At 36.1% G+C, this 23,597-nt stretch overlaps 1 protein-coding gene and 1 long non-coding RNA gene across 4 annotated transcripts in view; one reads left to right on the forward strand and one right to left on the reverse strand.

The window, feature by feature from the left end:
• NLN (neurolysin) overlaps nucleotides 1-23,597 on the forward strand; it is a 36,130-nt gene that overhangs the window by 1,816 nt on the left and 10,717 nt on the right. For all 3 annotated transcript variants that reach the window (XM_035310735.1, XM_035310736.1, XM_035310737.1), the window contains 6 exons: nucleotides 9,985-10,241; nucleotides 12,451-12,599; nucleotides 17,167-17,274; nucleotides 18,734-18,836; nucleotides 19,768-19,928; nucleotides 21,363-21,498. In XM_035310735.1, coding sequence (XP_035166626.1) covers nucleotides 9,985-10,241; nucleotides 12,451-12,599; nucleotides 17,167-17,274; nucleotides 18,734-18,836; nucleotides 19,768-19,928; nucleotides 21,363-21,498 — 914 coding nt within the window. The remainder of the gene's footprint in view (nucleotides 1-9,984; nucleotides 10,242-12,450; nucleotides 12,600-17,166; nucleotides 17,275-18,733; nucleotides 18,837-19,767; nucleotides 19,929-21,362; nucleotides 21,499-23,597) is intronic.
• On the reverse strand, nucleotides 301-22,735 carry LOC118156582. Its single transcript, XR_004746321.1, has 3 exons — nucleotides 22,725-22,735; nucleotides 8,581-8,584; nucleotides 301-456 (listed from the first exon to the last, which is right to left on the reverse strand). It is a non-coding gene; the product is annotated as an uncharacterized LOC118156582 (long non-coding RNA).

A 23,597-nucleotide genomic window follows, 5' to 3' on the forward strand; every position in this document is an offset into this window, starting at 1 on the left:
CACAGACTGCACAACCTTATCTGTGTACCCCAGCAGCACTTGTCTCCTGTGGACAAAAGCAACAGCCGCCACCTTTCTAACCGCAGCAGGCTTTAGAGAAACAATTTGGCTGCTCAGCAGAATTTGCAGAGCAAAATGTTCCCTGGACCTACTGAGTCAAAGATGTCAGCCTCATAAGTATTTTGTGGTCTGAATTTGTCCTGTAGGGCACTGGTTGGAACACACTAAAAAAAGCAATGAAATTAACATCTTTTGAGGAAATAACTGTTCTGACATTCTCTTTAGAATGCCAGAAGGACCTGAGGGAACAGCATGGGGCAGGGACAGGGAAGAATCAGGCTGGGTGTGAGGAAAACGTTCTTCACCCAGAGGGTGGTCAGTCATTGGGACAGGCTCCCAAGGGCAGTGGTCACGGCACCGAGCCTGACAGAGTTCCAGAAGCATTTGGACAACGCTCTCAAACAGCTGGTCTGATATTTGGGTGGTCCTGTGTGGAGCCAGGAGTTGGACTTGATGATCCTTGTGGGTCCTTTCCAATTTGGGATATTGTGTGATTCTGTGAAAAGCCTGGCTTGGAAAAATTTCTTTTCAATGGTTTGGATTATTTCATAAATCTGTCCTCTTTCCTACAGAAGTCAGGATCAGGATGCCTAGGAAAGCACGTAAGACACGCAAACATGGAGCAGTAACTTTTCAGAACAGTCCTGTGCCTTGTCGTAGTCTAGGTCCTGGGGACTTCCCTACACAAAAAGCATTTGCCTTAAGATTTTGTACAAAAATTAATCTACTAGTGCGTTTTTACATTGAACAAGCTTCCTAAGACTGTTTGATCTTTTTCTGAGTTGTGTCAGAAGTAATAGGGGGAAAATTAATCACAGTTCATTCTCTCCATGCTCTTCATGATTGTATAAATTTCTTAAATACTTCCTCTGTTTGTTCATTTTCGTCCAGGCTGAAGAATCCCCATCTAGTTAGTTATTCTTTGGATGGAATTAATTTGTCACTGCAGCTGATCAGTATTGACTCATCATGACTTGGTAGAAGAGGAAAAGATTTGGTGGGAGAACAGAAGATGAGAAAGTTTATAGCTGTTGGGATGAGCAGAACTGCACATAGTGTCTTTGTGCTTCACATGTTACAGAGTGGTATAATAAATCTTTGTGTTCTGTTCTCTCTTCCACTTTTGCTCACTCCTGACATTTCATGTGTATTGTCATGAGTAAATGTAACTTTGCTAATCTCTTCATTAGTCTTTGAAAGCCAGACTACACTAGCTGTGTAGACTGATCTCTGTTTATTTTGAATCCTTGAAAGAATTCCAACAGATTGTCATGAGTTCCTTCTGTAGAAAAGGATGCAGTACACTTTAAATGTATTTAGCTTTTATGTTTACAAACCCTCCTTAATACTTTTTTTTTTTTCTGAGTACCACTTGTTTTTCAGTTGGAATCAACAAACAGTTTTTAATGCTTTGTATGATTTTGTTCAAGCACTGAACTGTCCTTGTAACAGTGTGTGTTGTTTGCACTGGATAGCGTGTTTGCTGTTTACGTAGCAGGTATGATAGACCTCTGTTAGATGCTTCGCGGCAGTACCAGAGAGAGCTGGATTTTTTTTCCATTGTGTTTTGTACGGTTCACCTGACGGTAGAACCAAGCAAGAAGATAACCCTGATCATAGAATCATGACTCATATCCTGAGCTGGAAGGAACCCACAAGGATCATCAATTTAACTCTTGATGAGTGCCTCCTGCATCACATTCAGTGTAACTTCAGTAGTTCACTTGCAGTCTGCATGTACGTGTTGAAAAGTCTCTCAGCTCCAACCGAAGTGTGCAGTGATGGAGGTTTGCAGTGACACCATATGGGTTCAGTTCACAGACTGGATTTGTAGCCCAGTTTAGCAGTCCTAGTAAGACTTTAACGATGATGGGTACCAGAATGCTGCGACTGGGGAGATCAGGCAGTCTGCAGAAACCCTGACCTTCTGCATGGTCCGCTCCAGACTACTGCATGGAAATGACGTCTTACAAAAGTCAGTCAGAGCAGTTTCCAAATTGCTTTTGTTTAAAGACTGTTGAGGGGACAGGGATAGAGGATGCAAGTACAGTAAGACTGCCTAGGGATTTGTGACACACATGGTATGCACCTCTATGAATTCCTGCTTATGGTCTGCATTTTTAATTAGCTAAGAGTTCATTTTTCAATTACTTTACTATTGTTGATGTTAATTCTACCAGAGAAACCAGTAAACACATTTGCTGCCAGATATTAAGATTATAAAAGTAGAACTGAGAGAAATGTATTGATCGATAAAGGTTTTAAAATGATCATGTAACTTGCAGCTTTATAACTTAGATTAATCTTAAGAGCTAAAAGTGTATCTATTATAGAATTGTAATCAACACACAGCTTACAGTGATCTGAGATGCGAAGAATCTTTCATTTCCTGAAAGATTTAGTGACAAAATGAATTATTTAGCATTAAAAAGTCCTAAATCTTCTTCTATTCCATCAAACATAGCTTAAGAAAAAAAAAGTTTCTCATAACAGTTATGGAACTCAAAATTTAGCAATACTAAGCAAACTGTCATCTTGCCATACTGAGTTCTGACTGTGCCGAACTCTGTCGTGACACAAAGCCAAGTACTTTTCTAAGGAAAAGGGCCCAAGAATTCAAGGCATGTATTCACTGCTCCAGACACTTGTAATAATGATTTCAAATGTGTTTGTCCAGCAGGAAAAAAGTGCTGACTTAAATTCTGGGGTTGTGGTCTCATTCCTTTTGCCAACTTAAATAATGTACCCCCACATCTTCCCCTCCAATTAGCTCAATCAGCTTTGAGTTGATACAACTCTTGTTCTGTCTTGGACTTTTTTTCTTCCTTTGCCTTTTTCTTCCTATCCCTTTTTCTTCCTTTCCCTTTTTCTGCCATGGTTTACTCAGTGCTCGACTGACTTTCCTTGATTTTAGTCCTTTCTTTACTCTGAAATAAAAAATTACTTATAGTCTGAAGCTATGAGTCAAAACTGAAACAGTGTGGAGATGTATTTAGAATTCAATCAAGAATATAGACTGTCTAAATAGTACAAAGATTTTAGTCTATAAAATTTCTGACTTAAAATCCATGCAGAGAACAGAGGCCAAGTACCATCCTCTACTATATTTGCTGTTGCTGAATACTCACTGTAGTTTTTTTTCTGAAAAGTTATTTTTTAATTATACAGGTCTTAACTTAAAGGAAGTAAGAAAGCCTTATGTTCTACTGAGTAAGAGCCTTAGCTGTTGTAATGGTTTACTTAAACCATGACTGTCTGTTATTGTGTATATATGTTTGGTAACACTCTCAGGGAAATGCCAGCATATGGCATATTATTCAAGTATTAAATAATTGCTCCTGCGGCAAACTGTCAGTTTTTGTATTGCCTTAGAACTTTTTTTTTTTTTTTTTTTTAATTTAAACGTGACCGCTAGGCGGGGATAAAGCACCGAGTGAGGCCGTCGGAGAGCTGTCTGCTGTTCCTGACAGACACGGCCTTCGCATCCGCAACGCTGGCTTCCAGCATGCGGTGCTGGTTCTCCTGCAGTCTGTAAGATACGGAGGAGTTTAACTAAGAGCTGCTGTTTCAAAAGAAAGAACCGTCCTGTTGCTGTTCTCATTTCTAAATTAAGAGCTTTTACAAAGCTTGATGCAGTAAATTACTAAGTGAAAAATAAGTTTATTTATTGTGATTACCAAAGCTTCTCTTATTTGTATTCTTGGGAATACCCCCCAAAGTGTACATAAGGTGCAGTAAGAAAAACACGTTTGTATTTGTTTTCCCTTACAATATTCAAAAACTAGAAGATGGCATTTTATTTGGTGGTTTAGTGTGTAAGAAACCTTCACATTTTGATAATTTTATGAAGATGGGAACCATCTTTTCTACTTATGGAAGTGCACAGAAAGTGTAATATCCCAGTTTGTTTCAAGTTGATATGTACAAACCTTTAGGAGTATATATTCAGTGCTAATTCATCTTAATGCCTGTCTTTTTTCTTCTTCTTTTTCTTTTATTATTATTATTTTTTTAAATCTTCTGTCTTGGTTTTACCTTTATCCCTGCAGCTGTTATTCCAGACCTTTCACCAGCAGAGGATGTAGTTTTCCATCCTACACAAAGCTGATATACTCTTATATTTACATGGCTATATGGAACTGTCAGATCTACGGGCATGTACAATAAACCTGTCTGTATACATGTTTCCCAGAAATACACTTTAAAATATATTTTATTAGTTTATAAGATCTCATTCATCATTGTAACTAATACTATTTAGGTAAAGATTGATATGAAAACTATCATTTAAGAGTCTTGGATAGAATCATAGCTATCCATACTTAGTTGGAGATAAATGAGGCAGAAGACTTAAATCTTGAGTATATTTTAAAGTGATCATCAGTAGTAGGAACACCTTGTGACCAAGGTTGCAGATTTTTCTATTTGTATTTTCTAAAGCTGATGCTAACATTTGCTGATTCTGCTTCATAGACTGTGGCTTTTTATTTTGTTACAATAGTGCTTTATTACAAAGGGTTGTTTGGCATGTTCCAGATGTGGAAAATTGTTTTTAAACAAAAACAGTCTGACATAAATGTTTATTATGTTTAAAGTATTTGCTGTACAAGTTTAAAATCAACCTGTAAGTTTAATTGCATTGATTGTCTTTGCATCACTTACATTGGCCACTATATTACTGTAATTACTGTATTACAATACAGTAATAGAGTAACACAATACTCTAATGCAATAGGGTATTTATATTATAAAGGTCCTATTCCTTGGTAAAATCAAATCATAGTTATATTTTCCAGAGGCAGCAAGTAATCAAATTGTAGGTTTGTTGGCAAAATAAATTACCTGGCATTCTAGCAAAAATAGCAATGATTGTGGTCTGTAACTTAGGAGGTCTGTTTTAGTTTTTAAAATCCTGTTTGAGAAGTCACTACTAAGCAACGTCTACTAATAATAACTACTAAGTTATTACTCAACTTGTACAGCTTTTGGTAGAAATTATCATTAATAACAGCAATCATCTCAAGACCTCAGGAATAACACATACATTTCACATGTATCCTCTAGCAGTAGTGAAGGCTTAGCTGGCTGTTGGCACTCCTTTGATCCTTAAGCCAGCACAACTGTTTTGAAGTCACACATCAAATACGTGATGGAAGTGGTGAGCTGAAACGCCCCACCCCATTCCATTTTTTGGTCCGTTTCCAGAAGACACCAAGGTGTGTGGTGCGGTGGACCTGCTGGAGGGAAGGGATGCCATCTGTAGGGACCTGGGCAGGCCTGAGAAGGGCCTTTGCAAACCTCATGAGATTCAACCTCTGTCAGGGTAGTCCTAAACACCAGTACAGGCTGGGCAATGAGGGATTCGAGGGCAGCCCTGAGGGACTTGGGAATACTGGTAGCTGAGAAGCTTGACAGGAGCTGGCAGTGCATGCTTGCAGCCCACAAAGGCAGCCATGTCTTGGGCTGCACCAAAAGCAGAGTGGCTAGCAGGGCAAGGGAGGTGATTCTGCCCCTCTGCTCTGCTCTTGTGAGACCCCACCTGGAGCCCTGTGTTCAGCTCTGGGGCCCCAAACGTGAGAAGGACATGGAGCTGTTGGAGTGGGTCCAGAGGAGAGGCCACAAAGATGATGAGGGGGCTGGAGCACCTGTCCTATGAGGACAGGCTGAGGGAGTTGGGGTTGTTCAGGCTGGAGAAGAGAAGGCTTTAGGGATACCTTACCTTCCAGTACCTAAAGGACCTACAGGACCTAGGGGACCTACAGTACTTAGGGGATCTACAGGAAAGCTGGAGAGAGAAAAAGAGGGTAGATTTAGATTAGGTATTAGGAATAAGCTCCTCACTCAGAGGGTGGTGAGGCCCTGGCACAGGTTGCCCAGAGAAGCTGTGGATGCCCCATCCCTGGAGGTGTTCAAGGCCAGGCTGGATGAGGCTTTGGGCAACCTGCTCTGGTGGGAGGTGCCCCTGCCCATGGCAGGGGGTTGGAACTGGGAGATCTTTAAGGCCCCTTCCAACACAAACTGTTCAGTGATTCATTCTTCACCTGTATGCTACCATAACTCTTTGAGGTATGATTCTACCAGTAGTTACTCTGCCATCAGAGATGTAGGGATGCACACAAGCGTAAATGGGGAGGAATGTGAAGGAAGGGGTGCACAAAGGTGTAAACGGGCAGGGGGAGGAATAGGAAGGAAGAGGAATGTCTAAAGCCCACCCTGCTGCTGAACACAGAACTTATCCCTATCCCAGGGATGTCAACAGTCCTACATTCCCACTGCAGAAAGTTCAGTGTAATGACTGTAACGGTTTGAACTGGCCACTTCAGGCTCTAGTAACAGTTTACCCAGAATACATGTAACCTTATTTATGGACCTACATTTGTTTATTCTTCTGTCTAATTTAAACTGAATCATTTTCTGATTGCTCAGTCCAAGGAATGGCTGGTTTTTCTGTAATGTTGCTGCCATTAACCAAAACACAAGCCTTATATAATAATTGCAGCATGTTGGTTCATTTACATTTTGAAAAATGCTCTTTGCTATTGCTTCTGGTGCCTACCATAATTAATATAATTTATTTAATTTATTTTCCAGGCTATATCTGGGAAGTTAAAATTTTCCTCAGTGGTACAATTTACAGTAATATTTTCTCTCTAATAATATGACAAATATAGTTGCAAATCATTTTAAACATTCATTATTTTAGCTATACTCTCATTTCTTTTTCTTTTTATAGTCTATTTAATTGTTAATTTTGCATCTGACATTTCTTTTCATGAACACATAAAACAATCACTTTTATTATATATTTGAAGTTTATTATATATTTGAATTGGTTTACAATTTTATGTAGATAAAGAGTATGAATTACTAATCCACTGAAAGACATAGCAAGACTGAGTTTTCATCTGTGTGTATACTTTAGTTTCATGTTGTTTTTCATTAATCTCATGTGAGTCTGATCAACTAGTAGGAAGGTAACAGCAGGTATTTTTACATGTTTATTTGAAGTTTCATGTTATGGTTGCATGGTTGCATGTCCTGATTGTTTTTTCTTGAAATGTTATGTTACTGTTTTTGAAAGCTTCCATTCACTTGGTCAGATGGAAAGACTTGCAGGTCCTTCTGAGTTTGTGCTGGCTTTGTTAATCTATATGAATGACGTGTTCATTGTATCAGCAGGAGAAGACAAGGTGTCAGCATTGCAAAACAAGGCTGCTTTTGTTCCATGTTTAGCTGTCTAACGGATGCAGTCAATCACTTGATGGCATGCATGGCAATCACTTATGAAGCTATCAATTTTTTATGTGTATTCCTTAATGCAGCTAGCCAATATACTGAGAAAATCAGGTGGTCTAATCTTTTCTGGTGCTTAAAAGGAGCGCTCTGCAGCAATTAGGGACCCTTTATTAATTACATTTGTCCCACTTTATTAATTATACTTTTTTGACAGCTGAAAATGTAGTCTGTTGTTGCTGTGATTATTTTCATGATTGTTTATGATAATACGTTGTTGGTCAGTGGCAGAGCTGCATTTTCTTCATGTCTGTGTGAAGGTAATGAATTATAGACAGCTGTAAGTTATCTTTAAAGAAGAATATCTGCACTTTAGCTTAATTGTCAACTTCTATGCTTTTGGAGTTACTGTTTTCCTTTGATTCTGTTCCACTTCTAGTTTGACCTTAACTTGGCACATTTTTTATTCTTTCTGATATCTTCTGCAGGAGGGGTGGAGTTAGAGTTCAGAGCCTTGAAACTCCTGTTAGAGAGATTCCCCTTCAGTGCCTATGAGGTTGTGCCAGAGCCGCAATAGTGATATGTGAAAGACTAGGCATAGCACAGTCCAGTGGGAAGCGGACTTAATTAAGTACTATTTTTTAATGGATTTGTAGATTCAGGATAGAATTCAGTATTTTGGGGGAATGGGAGACTATTGCATTCTGAGAATGCTATTACATGCCCTTTTGCTTTCATGAATGCAGTTTGATCTATCAGAAACTTCTAAATGAGAGTCCAAGTTGCAGTAGTCTGGTGGTGGAGCTAGTAATTCAGTCATGTCACATCTGAATTCATATTGGAGAGAGAAAGCAGAGATGGAAGGAATATTCTTTATCCAGGCTTCATTTTCAGAGTTAAATTGTCAATATGCTGGGCACCGATACTTCTGTATGCCAGTAGAAATGAAAAGCAAGCATCTTGTCTACATTGGTATGGGAGGATTTGAAGAAACTGTAGTAACAAGGGAAATAAAATCTCAAAATAAAGATAGGAATGTTGTCTTTCATTTATGTCCTGTATAAAAATAATTTTGGCTAGGCTATATCTAGAAAATTCCTGTTAAAGACCAACAAGACTTTTTATTAAAAGTCTTGCCTTCAAATACAAACTCTGTGTGCGGTTCCTCTCAGATTGTTAGCGCTTCACTCTTGTGCTTTGTTTTTCCTTCAGGCTAAAATTGCCTGTCCTTTTATGTATGCTCCCTGTATTGTATGCCAAAACCTATCTGAGCACTTACGCACATACCAGACTGGTTTTGCAATAAAATGAGTTCATGCACAAGGACTGGTGTTAACAGGAAAAGGTATTTCATATAAAACAGTGTAAAGTAAGCATCCCTTTTAGTAGTGAACTCTCTTTGTTTGTTCTTATATTTCTTTAGTTATGGTTGAAAATCATTATTACTGTAACTATATATATATATATATTATGTGAATGAAACGTGGAGGCAGAAAGTCTCTGCCTGCCAGAGCTGACCGTGGTAGCTCAAAGGTCTAGAATCTCCTTGTTGCTTTTCTGAAGGTGTAGGCTGATCCTCATGTGACACTAAACACCACAGCGCTTTACTCCTCGAATGCAAGTTTTTAATTACTGTCAAGTTATAATATCTCTCAGCAAATAATTCATACATAACTGAGATATTACTGTGTTCTAAAGATTAATATGTTGTTGACCATGGGTTTTTGGTAGCCCAACTTCAGTCAGCTGCCTGACTCTAAATATCTCCTTCATAAAACAAAGCTGAGTGTTGCTTTTTTTGGGCTAGGAAGGTGCAAGTGTGGAAGTCAGTATTTCAAAGTCAGTATCTTCTTAACTTTGATTTGGATTCATTGCTCCAAGGTACATCTTTTTAGTATTATCACAAAAACTAGTAAAAAGGCATCCAGTAGTTGCACAGCACAGTTATGATGAGTTATGTATGTGAACTTTTCTTCTAGCTAAAGCTGAAATATACTTGATTTATATAATCAGCTCAATAGTATGTAAATTCTTGCATTAAAGTGAAGCTATCTATATAAAATCCATGACAAGTAAGAGAATACATTTTCGAAAGAGTAGCAACTAGAAGTTTCCCTCCTATGGCTGATTATGGGGTAGACATCCAATATAAATATAAAATTGTTAAGTGAATACATTTTTTTTTTTTTTTGATCTAGTTGTATGCATATTTGCAGCCCTTGGTCTGCCATAATCTACATAATCTACAAATCACTGTGTGGGTTTTATTCCTAATTTCAAAAATGCAAATACTGATTTTCTCTGTAGAGTTTCAGTAACTGAAATTCTGTTTTTCTTACAAGATTGAGTAGTAACTGAACCTGTCTATTTTATATTTCTATATTTTTATTATTTCTGTACCAAAAGTTTTATCTCTGTCTACAAACACATTAGATGGCACTTGTTCATCCTCTAGATGGATAAAGGTAGAAGACAAACCTCTGATTTATCTAAAATTAAACTTAAATGATAAGGGTGACGTCTTTGTATGGTCCCACTGGGCAAGAACTACATGGCACTAAAAAGGACTTTGTTCTTGCTTGAATTAAAACATTCTGTGATTATTAAAGGTCAACTGCTTTTCTGATGTTTACTATAAACTACATCTTCAACGGGCCTCTTCCTATGTAAAGATCTTTTTTCTCATTTCAGGTCCATCGGGCCACGGCTTGTGTTGAGAATGACATTAGGAGCAGAAATCACTAGCCAGCTCAAGGCTTCTTCATACATCGCATCAGGCCGAAACCTTTTGAGATGGGACCTCTCACCAGAGCAAATTAGATCAAGAACTGAAGAACTAATCAGGAAGACAAAGCATGTATATGACAGCGTTGGGATGCTTGATATTGAGGAAGTAACACATGAAAATACTGTACGGGCCTTGGCAGATATAGAAGTAGAATATGCAGGTTAGTGCATACTTTCTGCGATTCTCTCCATAGTGCATTGCATCTGCACATGAAGAAACTGTGAGGAAAGATAGTTCTAGCTTACAATTCAGATCTCTGCTTTCCTTGTGTAGATTGTGTAGAAGTCTCATCTCTTAAGGGTCCTCCAACCATAGTAATTTTTCAGGATCTCTTTACAATGTGTAACATGATCAGCTATGAAGTTCTGCTACTTTAATCTAGAGACAAAAATAAGAATTAGAAAAACTGTGTTGCTGATCTTTTTGATGAATCCAGAGTACTGCAGTTACCTGTTTTATTTTTTGCATGTTAAGTTCTGCACAGTTGTATTTTTTTTTCATACTGAGTACAACCACTAGGGGACAATGTGCAACAGTATAGAGTACGGTGTCCGTGGGATAGGCATTACATAGAAGCTTGATAAGCAGCGCCTTTCTCAAAGGCTGTATAATCTGACTGAAACAAGCAATTCAAGTAGAGCCATGGAAAGATTGATACGGTCTTAGTGGAGAAAAGGTGATGGATCATGTGGTGGCTGCATGGCTTCCCCAAAGTAGTCTGTATAATAAAATGTCAGGTTCTCTTAAATCCTCTCAAAAAATCTGCTGCAGCAACAGAACTGCTGAAAACAGGCACCTTGGCTTGGAGCTTAGTCTTCACTTAGCAAAAAAGAGCAGATCACAGCACAAACGATTGCACTGTAATATTAGTCTGTGGCTTTCACATCACTTAGAATTACTGTTTGGGCATATCAAGTTCATTGACTGAAATCAATGCTGGCAGAAAGACTGAGTAATCTTCATCCAAACAGCTTCCTGTCAGATTCAGTTTTAATTGTACCAATGTATTTGGTACAATTACTGTATGCCTTTTCACCACATTATAAATTTCTATGCTTTAAATTAAATTGGAAGGCAAATCTGTTAGATTCTGAAAATAGTGGCCATTAGCCTCTAAGTATAGCCATTGAGACTTGCATCCTCCAAAATGTACGTTCTACTCTACATGCCATTGCAAAAGTGGGTCATATCTAACTTACAGTGCCAATCATTGAAGATATGTGCAAAATTACCAAGACTTACCTGTAAAATACCCCATGGCATATGATAAGGATATATTACCACAGCAAGGATGCCATTAGGAACCTGCATTTTTAAGTCCTGTGTATCCCTTTCACAGGTACATGAAAAACAGTCTTACTCCAGTAACTGAAACTCATGCTCTGAAGAAGCACATATGACAGCAGGCCTTAGATTTTACTTGGAAGCTATTAAAACTCAGTTCATCATTTTGAACCACCTTGGCAGAAGAACATGAGGGGGAAAAAAGAGTTTCCAGTGGTTTTTAAGAAGAGCCATATGGCCATGCTTGCATTCCAAAGGTTTCTAAAGAGCTGAGAATATCTCAGGGCTTCATAAACAATTTCAGAGTAAATAAATTAGAAAGCTTTACAGCAAATTGTCATAGGATATTGTTACTCTAAAACATGTTTTTTCAAGGGGGCGGGGGGATAATTAGTTTTTAATTAAGTTAATTCAGCTAGTCATAACAATTCATTTCTATTTAGTGCTTCTATTCATTAAAAAGATGCAATATTTGTTTAATAAGTAAGGTTTTACTTCATCTCAGAAAAATATTCTATAAAATGTTGTATTAGCTTATGATCTCTAGAAGTTCAGAATACATAACATGTCTTGTGGTTACCAGATTATTCTTCCTTAAACATATGTAAGAATTGGGGATTTTACACTATTCTCTCATACCAATGTAAAAATAACTTCAGGACAGATTGGCGTGTTTGGAAGAATCAGATTTTTTCACTTTAAATACTAACATGGAAGCATTTTGCCAACTATGAAACAATGTCAGTCTTCACTTATAAATGGTACATCTTCCAAAAATCACATATAATATTAGTATACCCATCAATGGACTTTGTAGAAGTATGAAGGTAGGAAAATTAGACTTTGGTAATAGATGGTTTCTGTCAAATGTTTATTTGCCGTAATGGTATGCAGTTTTGTCCCTTCACCCATACATTTTTACATTATTTGTAATCACTTTATTTGCTTCAAGACAGATCTGATTGTCAGGTTGCTTTGGGTATTTTTTTCTTGTATCTTCTATAAATATCATAAGAGAGTGAAGTTCTTTATCTGTGATGTTTCTAGCCTTCTGTGTAAGTGTTCGTTGCCTTATATTTAAACAGTGGAAAGAAGCATGTTGGATTTTCCCCAGCATGTCTCACCGGACAAAGAGGTACGCTTAGCAAGTACAGAAGCTGACAAAAAGCTTTCTAATTTTGATGTGGAAATGAGCATGAGAGATGATGTATTTCAGAAGATCGTATATTTGCAGGTAAATCACAGTGATGTCTGTATAACTTGTTGAAATGTAGATAAAATAGATGAAAAACTATTTATCTAAAATAGTTGAAAACCTGTTATATAAAGTGAAAAACTTTTATCTAAATAAGTTAATGTGAACAATGCTGTTGAAGGTCCCCATCACTCTCTTTGTTTCAATTGTTCCCATACCATAAAAACTTGAGTCAATATAACTTGGTGCTCCCACTTTTGCCTCTCATCTTTAGGTGTGTGTTTCATTCTCTCTCCATTGCTACAGTTTTGATTTGTCTAAACTTCCAGTGCACTGATTCAGGAAGCTAAATCCACAGGAAGAAAGTCGTCAAGAAAAATAAAAGGAACTGTTTTCTGTTGGCTAATCCCCATGGGCTGGTTTGCCCAAAGTATCACCCAGTAGGGAGGAAGAGGCAATATAATTAGGTTAATTTATACTGTGTTTGAATTTGTATCCAAAACTATGCTTGAGAGTTACTGAGAATTTTAAAATTGAGTTTTAAGTTATAAAAGTTGTAGAGAACATGTAACAGGGAGTGACCTCTGAAGTTATCTCTTTTGATCTGCTAATTATTGGCAACCCCATAGTAGCTTCCTCTTTATATGTTGCTTAAACTTCAAAGTAAAACTAAGTCAAAAGATACTGTTGAGCTAGTTTCTATCCCTTTGATTTTATGTTGTTTCCCTTCTAACTGATCATCTCCATGTATCTTGTATTCTTCATTTGTTCTGTTTATTTTGTAGTTTGGGGCTCCAAGGTATTACTAGCATCACAAAAAGCTAAGCTTGGCTTATTAATACCTTGGAGCCCTATTTCTTGGAGTCATTGTTTGTGCTTTTTACAGTGTAGACCATGAACAAAAATAATATTAGCAGCACCTTATTAAAGTGCCTTTCAGTAGCATTGTTTTCTTTTGCTGTGTTTTCTAGGCATATTTTCATGTGTTTTCCTCTAACTGAGTAAACTGATGTTTAAGTGTATATGTCAGTATTTCATAGCCCCATTTTGAGGACCTTATGAGGCCTGCTGACAGATAGTGCCTTAAGTTCAGATTTGGGGTCCCTACCCCCAGTCAGTTACTATTAATTACATGGATTGATATATATTTATTATTTTTTGTGATTTTCTCATCCCCCACCAGTATAGGACACATGGATACATTTAGGGATAGTACCAGTGTATCCATCTGATTTAAATTTTCAGATATTTCTGATAGTAGCTACTGAAAATGATTATTAACTAGCATTAGTTTCTATTAATCTTTTTTATATTTTTCATTTGATGCTTTCCTTCTTCGTTTTCCTTTGCAGCAATATTTTACTTTTATAACAGTTACAATTATTGCTTAAATCTCCAGTTAATGTTTTTGAGATTCTACTTGGTTTGACTGCAGCATGTGAGCGCGTTTAATGTTCAGTTAATGATCCAGAAATGCGACCTGCACTAAGATAAGAGCATATATCAATGCCATAATAACCGTAAAAATAGTAACATTTTCATTGTAGAACAGATGTGAAATTGCCAACAGTGCTGGACTGATCAACTCTTACTATTTCCAAATAGCAATAAAAAGTTCTTGTTGGTTTTTGCTAAACTTCTAACTCTCTCCTGTTAGAAACTCTTCATTGAAAAGTCAATTTCCTGGAGAGGAAAAAAAAGGGACTTCAACAAACAGAAATGTTTTGCTGAAATCATGTTATCATTTTAAAGAAGCCAGTAAACACGTTTTGGCTAAATCAGGCATTTCATCACCTCAGTGAGGATATAATAGTTCTGAATTGAATAGTTCTGAATTATTTGTGTGAACTCAGTTTCATGATCCTCTACAGGGGCCAGGTTAAAATGCAGTGAGGAGGATGAGGCCTCTCACATTCCCATGTTATTTATACTACAGTCAATCTACTAACAGATGACTAAATATGCCAAATCTTAGTGATATCCTGGATGTTTTTGTTCCCTTCAACAAGGACCAAACTTTCATAAGTTCTTTTTCAAACTTTATGATTCATCATGATCATCATATTTATCGTATTTATGATCATCATGATCATAAATAAAGTTCCACTTTATTTAAGTAGTGTTGATGGTGGAAGATGTGTGAGTTTTTTGTGTTTAACTTAAAAAAAAAAAAAAAAAAGTGAAAATAATCTAGCCTTTTTCTGTTCCCCACAAGTACATGGAAACATTTCTGCAAAATTTTTGCAATTTATGTTGTCAAGTATGCCCTGGATCTTACCCTTTAGAAAACTAATTTTGGCATCCAAAACCTGGAATAAAGGTGAATTTGGTAGTGAAACGATCCTTTTAAATTTTCTTACTTCTAACATCTGCACATGTTGGCTAGCAGAGGCACGCTTAAGAATGTTGCCAATCTTCTCCACCCACACACCCTCAGGAAACAGCCTGATGTAAACAGCTGCTGCAGTTTTTGTTCTCAATAATCTAAGTTGGTTCTGCTTCTTATTCTGCCTGAAAATTTCTTCATGGAATAGGATAGAATGCTTGTTCAAAACAAATATGAGATGGCGTATAAAATCATTGGTGATGACCATTTTAATACTTCTGGAAAACTCCAAAGTTTCATGTGTAGTATATTCAAAAATAGCAGAAAAATAGCAAAATTAGAAGTTGTTCATTAAAGAAACATTGGACTTAGAGAACATCCTGACCGTACAGAAGTTCAGAGATGGCTGCAGAGCACACCTGGTTCTGTAGTGCTTGTGAGGGCGTATAGACCTGACAGGTCTTTTTGAATGTGAACTATTCTTGACTTAATCATGTCTGTGTTGGAAATAAACTTCAAAAAGACTATCATTAAAATAGAAGCTATTTACGACTGATGTCTTGTAAAGCATATGGGAGAGAGAGATGTAGTCACCAAGAGAAGGATGAAGAACACTAATTTAGTTTTGACTTCCTTTTTCCCAATACAATGTATTTCTCTTTCCTAGCTTTAAAAGGAGCCAATGTTCACTGTCTGCTACGCCCTAAAATTAGTATTTGTGAATTCCTTCTTCCTGCCTTAAAACACTGTTGGATTTCAGGCCAGGAGATTTTCAGTAGTGTGGCAGTTCCATTTTTCAAATATTTCTGATGTTGAGGCTGAGAAATCCCTCACGAGGCCTGGATAACTCAGTGAAACTTTTCACAATCCTCTGTCTTTAATCATTACTGTAATAAAAGGAGTGTCTATTCATGGAGATTAGACTGCTCCATTTTTTTTTCCCCTTATTATTTCATTCCTGAGCCTTCAGCATGGTTAGCACAATATGAATGTTAATGTAGTGAACAGTACCTGCATTTTTCACTACTACCATGGTGAAATCTTGCTTTCTCTATCACAGTAGTCTTTTCTAAAAACCAAACAAAACAAAACAACGAATACCTGGAATTATGGGTTGTCTTTTAGAAAAACGGTATGTGAAAATTCTAATTATTTCAAATATCAAATATTTTTCTGCTCAGTATCACAGCATTAACACTTCTAGATGTAGTGGGTTTCTCTCATTTTTTCTTGTAAAGTAAGAGAGGTAATTTGCAGATCATTAGTTGACACTTGCACACAGTTGTGTAACTGTTTCATAAAATTTGCATGTTTCAACGTCCTTACTTTTCAGAGATGGTAGTCAAGAATTAATTGTAGGTAGGTAAGCTGACAAGAGGGTTGTTAAAACAAGTCAGAACTAATTCCAACAGCTTCCAACTTTAAAGATCATCTTAAAATAGAATATGTTCTTTTTAACAAGTACTATAAATTATACCTTGTTAAAATGCTCATTTTTAGATAGTGGAAGATAAAATTATAATATAAAATAAAATAATACAATAAAATCACAATTTGCAACAAAAATCACAATTTTCTGAATTACATAGTTATTCCTTTGTCAGCTTCCAGGAAGACCTTCACATTATTGGTTCATGTTCTGTTATAAGCAGTATGTTGTCTCTTTGCTTGCTCTGTCTCTTGTTGGCTGATTTAGAAAATGACCATTTGAGAATCTTCATGATGGCATAACCTGACATATAGCTACTGTGTTATCTGTTGCCACCGATTGCTTTGTTCTGAAAGAGGAAGATCCAAAAGCTTGAATTTTATGCTATTTGATAACCTGAGCTCTAGATACATTAAATCTTTTGATATTTTTAAATCCCTCCAAGTTTTAAAGTTCAATATTACCATAAGGCACTGATTTCTTCTATTTAATGATATATAAGAGAGCTACTTCTACAAAAGAGTTCAAGTGCAGGGCACTAATAACTAAAAGGGCTTGCTATTACGACAGCATCTAAATTTGCTACTTCGGTGAAGTAAAGTGTACAGAGAACACGCCCCTGGTTCTTGCTTCTGACTGAGATATTTAGTAAAAGAAAATTGTTTTAAAACCTTGCTATGTCAATGTGACAATACTGTAGGGTAACTTTTTGGAAAATCCTTCACACTGAAGTCAGGGATGTTGTATTGTTTCTGTGGTGGTGTTCTAAAGAACTCTGTCCAGACCCTTTAATGCTTAATATGTTTCTCTCACTGTGTTATAAATTAAATTATCCTATATTGTCATTTCAGCAAACCTGTGATCTTGAGAATGTAAAGCCTGAAACAAAACGGTATCTAGAAAAATCAGTTCAAGTGGGAAAAAGAAATGGACTCCATCTTCCTAAAGAAGTGCAGAATGTAAATATAGTTCTTAGTTTATAAAGTAATGGGGACAAATTGTTAAAGGGGTAAAATTATGACTGTGTGCTAAGCATATATTACAACTTTGTGTCTTTGGACCTGCACCACTCTGATCTTAACTGTTCTTAGTTCCATATCCATTATTTAAACTTCCATCATTTTAAGTTTTCAAAATGACTCTCACTGTACTCAGTAGATAGAAGTGGAATGCATCCCCACTTTTAAGCTTTTTTTTTTTTTTTTTTTTTTTTTTTACTCCAGATGTCTGTCTGGAAGAGAAGACACAGCTATTTTAATTTCAAATATCAACCATTGGTGTAAAATGAGTCCAAGAGTTTTGCATTTTGACTAAAAAAACTGAGGTAACTTAGAGGGAGCACAAAGAATCTTGACCCCATTAAGGGAGGATTTACTCAAGCATATAAAAGCACTTGTCACTTCTGAAAATGATGAAGTAAAATTGTCAGCATTTGAGGTGCTGATGTAATGTACTTTAAATTCCAAGCTGATGTTATGTAACAATTTCGATTTGTGACTCTTGAATAGACTTCCTTCTTTGTTGAAAATATTGATTCTTAATTCACATTCTAGAGTTAGTAGGAATATTATTTCGTGTGTATTTGCATTACTTAAATGGCAACCAATACCTCTGAAGGAATTTTAAAATACTTTATAAGGAGATAATAGTTGAGCAACATTTAAGTAAAATCTTGACTAATGATGCCAAATTTTGTATTTGTTTTGTGTTCTTGTTACTTTTGACTACTATGTTCATGTGAATTTACCTGTAAGAGGTAGAGTCATGCTTTAAAATATATTAAAAATGGTTCAGGTAGGTGAATATCAGCATTTTAAAAAGGATTTGGAATGCTTTTGTCTTGTGTGGCTATTCTCTTTTTTGTCATATCTGTACTCCATTCATATAACTGCTTTTCAACAAGTTGCATCCATTTTTAGTCCTTTGATTCTCAGTGATTTTAGAGGTTTTCTTTACACTTAATATCAAATTAAATAAAATAATTGAATGTTAGCACATTCTGCTCAGTGAACTTGTTTACATGCTCAGTCCTCTCAGAGTTGAAAAGAAATCTGAGATGTTGTTAGAACAACAGACCCAGCGTAGGATTCATTGGCAACAGGATTGCTCAAGACCAAAATAAAGGTAAAATAGAGCCTGAGGGAGAGTGAAGTATGATACTACCTGCAGAGTATTACTTGGCCAATGCTAGTACTCACTGTAGACAGTAGAGCAATCTAGAAAAAAAAATTGAGAAAAAAAAAATCTAGGAAAAAAAATCCAGAAGGTTTTCTAGTTATCTAGACTAGTTTTCTACTAGTCTACAGTAGTCTACAATATCTTTCTAGGTAACTAGAAAAATTAAATTCTGTTCATATGGGGGGTGGTAATTGTCAATTGATTTTTTTTCCCACTAAGTTAAGTTTATACCCCATACAGGAAATAAAGACAATGAAGAAAAAATTGAGCGAGCTGTGTATAGACTTTAATAAGAACCTGAATGAGGAAAACACGTATCTTGTATTTTCTAAGGAAGAGCTTGGTGAGTACCATGCATGTTCCTTCCATTTCTTCAGCCTTCCAGTTTCACTTGAGCAATCTTTTCTTGGCCCACTGAATGATCAAATGAAATTCTGGCTGTATTCCAGTCTTTTCTGTTTCTTTTTTAATTCTTCCCCAAAGTAAACTTAAAATTACTCTTTGTAAGTGTTTAAGATTTCTTCATAGACTTGTGCTTCTTTAAGTGTTTTGCCTTGCATGAAGTTAATATATCTGCCTTACTGTTTTTTCCGTAACATTACTCATCACTGCTTCTTTTCTCGGTTCTCCGCTACCAGGAAATCCACTAGGTATTATTTTCAGTTAAATTATTTGAAAAAGTTTTCTGTCATACAAGAAGTTAAGCCACTTAAGTGATTTAAACTCATCTAGAAGTCATAGAATCACAGAATGGTTTGTGTTGGAAGAGGCCTTAAAGATCTCCCAGTAACAGGTCCATGCCCTGGGCAGGGATACCTCCCACCAGACCAGGTTGCCCAAAGCCCAAATCCAGCCTGACCTTGAGCACCTCCAGCTTCTCTGGACAGCCTGTGCCGGTGCCTCACCAACCTCTGGGTGAAGAAATATCTAATATTTGATGTCACATTTTTCATGTGACAGAGGATTTAGGGATTCAGTTTCTGGATAGCATAGCATAAGATGTACTTTAATAACACATTTTTAAAATTATTTTTACATTTTACTCTATTTTTGTCTGGTAGCCTTACATTTATTTCTCTTATCTTCACCAGTAAAGTGTTTCAAAAAGTATTTTGCTTGGCTTAGCAATCATTAGCAAATAATATTATATAAAAATTGTTAGCAAAAAGAAGTGTTGTATTTCTGATGCAGCAGAACAAATACAATAATGTAACAGAAAAGGGAGGGGTCTAGTTAATTCTAGTAAACATTGTTTATTAAATTGTATTCTATAGAAGGCCTTCCTGATGACTTTGTTAACAGTTTAGAGAAGACAGAGGAAGACAAATACAAAGTTACTTTAAAGTATCCCCACTATTTTCCTGTTATGAAGAAGTGCTGCATTTCAGAAACCAGGAGAAAAATGGAATCTGCCTTTAACACGAGATGCAAAGAGGTACGTCATATATTGACTTTTCTGCAAGGTAATGACAGAGTTCAAAAATGGAGCTGGACATTCAGATGTTAGATTTGAGCTCTGTATTTTGTCTAGCGCTATGAAATGAAAACTTACCAGTATGATCTCTAATATTTCCTTGCTCCAATTTATTCTGATGTCTAAAGAGGAAGTTGTGTGCCTATGTATGTATCTTAAAATATCAGTGGTGCTGTTAATAGACGTGGGATTTTGGCAACATGCCAAATTTCCCTACGGTGTTCTGTAACTACTTGCTGGCACTTTCTTCCCAGAGAAGGCTGGCTGAGTGTGGCTTCTGTACTACTTCCTATTCGTCAGAAAGTAAAGATTCTTCAGTGTTTATTTGAGCACGTGTTTTAATTATGAAATGCAAGTGATTAAATGTAAAATTAATGCACAGCATCTTGAGGACATCTTTAACTAGATGTTAAAAATATCTAATTTTTATAAAAGATTCATTTAGTTACATGAAAAATAGCTGGTAATGTACCATATAGAAAAAAGAAATAACTTCACAAATAATTCATTTGATACTGATGATACCTGATCGGCACCTAGATAGGTATAAAAATAATGAAAAGGCTAGAAAGGACAGAAGAAGTGTCATTTGGCAGGCAATTGTACCAACCATTAGAGAATAAAGGCAGATTTGTGCTTTTGTACTTGAAATGCTGGGAAATGTGAAGAGCCCAAGATAAGATAAAATGGCACCACGAGCTGAATGCTGTAAGTCAGCACAATTAAAGGGATATGCTGTTATAACCATGGGACAATCTTCAAACCCAGTCAATTATACGTACCCTGAAAAAAAAAAAAGTTTTTTTTTTTTTTTTTTCCTGAGAAATCTCGCTTTTCTAGAAATGGAAATTAATACAATTACATTTTAAGCCTCTCGGAGATCCTCCACCTTATCTAGGTCAGTGCCTGGGGCTTTTGTATTTCTCTGACTGCTATTGTCAGAATGGCAAAAGAGGGAAATTTGCAAACAAGGTCTGAAGATAGCACAATGGCTTTGCAGTTTGTCTTAACCGCTAACAAGCAAATAAGCATTTTGTCCCTGTTACCTTTTACATTTAAATGGTTGATAAAGAAAATAAACTCTGCAACAGTCAAAGGTTTGTTACGCTCAGAAGAAATGGTATATTTATTGATTAATTGAAACAGATTAATTATATTAAGGAATGTAATGAGTCAGATTGACTAGAAAACTAGACATCTAGCTGCTTGCAATTAAGTGCTGTGACTAAAAAAATTACAAAGATCTAGCTAAACTTATGGTATTCTAGATTTATGTCTCAAAGTGTTTCATTGTAAATGTATGCTGTTCCTTATGGTTACAAATATTTTTCATACAATCATTCAGTAACAGTTTTATTGGTTTCACTTTACAAACCTGCCTCCTTTCTTTTTTAGGAGAACACAAAAATTCTTCAGCAATTGCTTCCACTAAGGGCAAAAGTAGCAGAACTGCTTGGTTATAATACACATGCCAACTTTGTCCTGGAGGTAAACACTGCAAAGAGCACAGATAACGTAACAACCTTCTTAGGTTTGTTCTTATTTATAGACAATACTCTTATATTTGGAATGGCAACATGGCTCCTCAGCCAAGATAATTTAAATACATAATTCGTCATAGTGTCTGTCATGTTTAGGTGGAAAAGGAACTCTCTGTTGCCTCTGTTCTGGCCATAGCTGTACAAATAGAATTGCCCCAAGACAGGGAAGCATAAAATAAAAATCTGAAAACATCTGCTTTGTGACAGGCAGTATAGGCAAACTGTAGTGTCTTTCCCTGCCCCCAAATGCAGATATCCTATTTTTGAACCAGAATAACATGTGCAGCCTAAGCATTTTCTCTCAGTACAAGAGCCTGTGTAACATTTGCAGCTTTTCATTACCTTACGTTAGCTGCAGTTTTTTGTGCCTTAGTGTCTCTTTCTGTCCACTGATATAACTGCATTAAGTATAACAAAAGAATCAAGTATATGCAGCTTCCATGAGCTGTATGAAAAAATATGTATCTGCAATGTCTTGATTTCTCTGAAGACAAAAACCCTTTATTGGAATTCTATTTGAAAATGGAGATATTTTGAAAATTTTAATGGCACAGATAGGTATGGTTATCCTGTTCACTTCAGTGGGCCCATTTTGTGCATAGAGTTAACCTCTGCACTCCAGAATTATACAGTTTCACAGAACAGTATGTGTTCCTTTGTTAATGTGTCCTATCACCAGTTAGTCTTTTTAGTGAAGAGGATTGTATATTGTATAAATCAGCAGCCCCAAAATTAAAGTGTTTGATGGTATTGGTTTTTGTTTTTCTGTGTGTTTATACAGCAATAAAGAGGTTTAAATGCACCTCTTCCTTTACCTGTAATTCTGTCACATTTCTCATGTTATTGTGTGAGTTCAGCTCCATGTTTGTCAATACCAATTATTCGCATATTTGTCAATTAACCTATGCTTAGTTTTGATTTATAATTGTTAAAATTACTTACTTTTTAAGTGCAGTGAAAATATTTTGAACTCTTTCTGATATGTTTTTGTAATTCTAAATGGACATATGTAGTATTTTATTTATTTATTTGTTTGTTTTGAAGCTGACACACTTCAAAATTTAGTAGCTATTGTTGTAACTTTAACTTATTACAAGATCATGTATATTTCTGCTCAAAAATGTTGTGTTTCCTGGTAACTGTGGTAGAGGTAGAATGTCACTCAAATTAATTGTCATCTTTATTTTTTTTAGAAATCTTCAGATACAAGCATAACCGCATGATTTGCTGTGCTTTGTTCATATATATTCGTGTTTCAATCAATGTTCATAAGTTGATCTTATGGCGAGGAGGAAAAACATTCTGTTTTATGACATATTCTGAATTTAGCATAATTTGAGCTGCAAACTGTTAGTATTTATCAGTCATGTAAATGCATTTAGCGCTTTAGAGCCTTTCTAGAAATAGGAGAGGCAATATCTAAATTTTACTCTCTATATGCCAATAGTGACCATTAACCTGAATTCTTAAGGAAAAGTGTTCAGTAGTCCAGAAATGCTAAGAATAGCATAAATATAGCATGTACTGTATGAGAGCTTCAATAAGCTTAATTATTTTATATTAAATATATTGCTTTCATAGTGCTGTGACCCTTTCTTGTCCAAGAGAAGCTATATTGGATAAAACTGATATTTGGTAGAAGAGTAGCTAGCTATCATATAGGCAACAACTCTTTGGTCTCTTGCTCTTTAATAGGACTTCAGCTAGAAATAGGTCAGAATCCATTTTGAAAAGTCCTTGAAAAAATAGTGTTTGAATTTTGTGTTATGCCTCAGTAACTAATAGTAGTTGTAGTCTTCAACTGCTTCTGCAGAAACACATCAAGAAAACTGAGATTACATGAGGTAAAACACAAGGTCTCTGGCAAATGTGTCAAGTGTTTCTTTCCATTTCTGGTGTCTTTGAATAAGTCTAAAATTTCCCCAAACCCTTCACAGTACTGCTAGGCCTATGCAGATTTGCCTATTATTTATAGCATGCCTGCATTAAAACTCATTAAGACAAGAAAGTAGCTTGCTTGCTGTTTGTTAATCAACAAATAGAAAACTCTATCATGCACTTTTAGGGCATGTGCTTAAAGTTATACTGT

The sequence above is a fragment of the Oxyura jamaicensis genome, chromosome Z (genome assembly GCF_011077185.1).
Source record: "Oxyura jamaicensis isolate SHBP4307 breed ruddy duck chromosome Z, BPBGC_Ojam_1.0, whole genome shotgun sequence".
Taxonomy (NCBI): Eukaryota; Metazoa; Chordata; class Aves; order Anseriformes; family Anatidae; genus Oxyura; species Oxyura jamaicensis.